General features: G+C 43.3%; 1 protein-coding gene across 1 annotated transcript; it reads right to left on the reverse strand.

Annotated features, from left to right (window-relative positions):
• Nucleotides 1–264: 264 nt before the first annotated feature.
• LOC145474728 (tetratricopeptide repeat protein 28-like) lies at nt 265–2,280 on the reverse strand. The gene is made up of 2 exons (XM_081455189.1): nt 1,087–2,280; nt 265–784 (listed from the first exon to the last, which is right to left on the reverse strand). Exon 1 carries the CDS (start codon nt 2,238–2,240, stop codon nt 1,212–1,214), a length of 1,029 nt encoding a protein of 342 aa, XP_081311315.1. The 5' UTR covers nt 2,241–2,280; the 3' UTR covers nt 265–784; nt 1,087–1,211.
• Between the last annotated feature and the right edge of the window lie 12 nt (nt 2,281–2,292).

Raw genomic sequence — 2,292 nt, forward strand, 5'->3', positions numbered from 1 at the left:
TATAAGTAATGGCGCACTGTTTAAACCGCTAGTCATAAGTTGTGTCGTGCGCGAGGTGACTCCTGGGTGAAAAACAACTGGAATCAAGCAAACACTTATCCTGAAGGACAAGGCAAATTCTAGGCTTGATAAGAAGGAAATTTTAATTTTTCATACATTATAATCGCTCGGTAACAGTGGGTCGCGGGAGGGGTGAGTGGGAAACATTCTCAACAGGGACAACTCTTCACCATGTAAGTAGGCCCTTAACTTGCAACCGACACTTAACAACCAGTCGCTTAGCGGCGATCGTGGGTTAAATCGAAGAGATTTAGACTTAAAAAACACTCAGAGAAAATTAATTCTCTCTACTCAATTACCATATAGTTTTGTTAACGTAAGTTCTGAGAATTTAGTGTCACATCAAGACGATTGGTCTATACTCATCACCTGTCTCCCGGACAATGTGTTGATGATCTTTAACTAATGGCTACTCACTTTCTGATCTCTAGCTATTACTTTCCTTTCTCGTTCATAAGACTTGCCACGAAGTTATTTCTTGAAAAACCTAACTCGTCCATTTGATTCAAAATTGTTTGTATTCGAAGGACGTCTCACACGGAGAAAAAGTGGCAACGAATTTAAACAGTGTTTATCTGATGCATGTGAGCGCAATCTTAAATTACAACGCTTAAAAGCCTGGAAACGTAGCTGTTACCATGCGTCTCTGTAAGAACAGGAAAATAACCCTTGGCTACACAGACACTCATGATCAGAGTGCGCACTCAGTTGTTAGAGGTTATTGCTGAAAAGTATCAAACAAAAGCGTCTATAAATCACATTGTTTGTCCAGTTGATGATTTACATGGTTAGCATAAACACTCACGCTTCATTGGCGAGGGCGAGGCTTCGAGGGAACTACGAACAGATGAAATCGTTGCGCGAGTGTTCTAAATGCAAACGATTTCAAGAACCGTTGTTGACATGTCTAGCAGGATTTGGATCTCCTAACTTATGACATGCAATGGCGACAGTTTCGTTAACGTTTATTAGCTTGCCCTCCCCTCCCTCCGCCAAAAAAGCATTTTGTTTCTTAAAAATACTTACCGTTATATCCCAAAGTCAAATGTCACGTTATCTCCAATCAGCATAAACGGCGCCCAATCGCGAACGTTGTTAAAGCCGTTACCTCTCATCCATTTCATGGCCTGGTGAAGAGATTCACTGGCACTCTACCCACAAACAAGATGCTCGTAGAAACGACACATTAGCTGCTCTGTTGCTTCGTCACTTATGGCCCATAGAGCCACCAAAACGGACCGTGCACCGGATCCTAAGAACGCTCGAGCGATCCCAACGACTCCTTCGGCTCTAATCTGCCCACGTGCACTATGACAGCAGCTAAGTACCACCAGTTTAGCTCGCAGTTGAACGTTTGCAATGTCAGACATCGTCAATAGGTAATCTTCTTCTTCTGGAAGCCTGTTAGGAGGTCCTACTGGAGAAAGGGCAATTTCTCCTCTTTCGGCATTACCATGGGCTGCAAAATGTATAAGACTCACTGAATGTAGCCCGTCAAGTACCGCCTGCTTTGTTGCCTGCCGTCCCAACAAAGGTTGAACACCTAGCAGTCGTCCAATCCTGACTGCTTCATTTCCTGCACAGGGTAACCTAGAAACCCACCTCTTCGTTCCTTTGTAACGCACCGTACCGACAACTGGATCCCCCACTATCAGAGCACCAGTCTGACTGTGATAGTATACAGAACTGTCCTGAAGGAGCTTGAGAGTCGTCAAAGAAGGAACGATGCGGATTCTGAATTTCTCTGATAAATGCCTCCCGCCTTCATCTGTTAACGCTGGAAATGGAACTTGGTTTAAGAAGCGATCAGGAACAACAATGAGCTCGGGCTCCTCAAGTAGATCAGCTACCGGACGGATTAACACTCTGTAGTACAAAGAAACGCTCGATTCGGAGTTTTGACTTTCTTCATCTCCTTCCTCTATAAGTCTCAATGCTGCGAGGTTCTCAACGTCACTTAAAGATCGATCTTCGCAATCTTCCTCGGATAAAATAGCAAAGCTCCGAAAGCTTTTTGCGAAGAAATCATGTAACTTGCCAACTGGTCCGGCACCAACTAGTTTCTCATCCACTGTTATTCTTCGGAACTGAATGATTCCTCTTGTCTTGAGAATCCAGAAAGACAGATCATTATTATAATAAGAAATGTACAGACAAGAGGAGTTACTTTCTTTTTTCATAATATTTTCAATACCAATCCACGATTGCGGATCAGCTGAGATTTGGCTTTTA

The sequence above is a fragment of the Orbicella franksi genome, unplaced genomic scaffold (genome assembly GCF_964199315.1).
Source record: "Orbicella franksi unplaced genomic scaffold, jaOrbFran1.1 SCAFFOLD_768, whole genome shotgun sequence".
Lineage (NCBI taxonomy): Eukaryota > Metazoa > Cnidaria > Anthozoa > Scleractinia > Merulinidae > Orbicella > Orbicella franksi.

What these genes read in the sequence shown, in the direction of transcription:
- LOC145474728 (XM_081455189.1), bottom strand. Translation starts at nt 2,240, where the DNA reads ATGAAAAAAGAAAGTAACTCCTCTTGTCTGTACATTTCTTATTATAAT.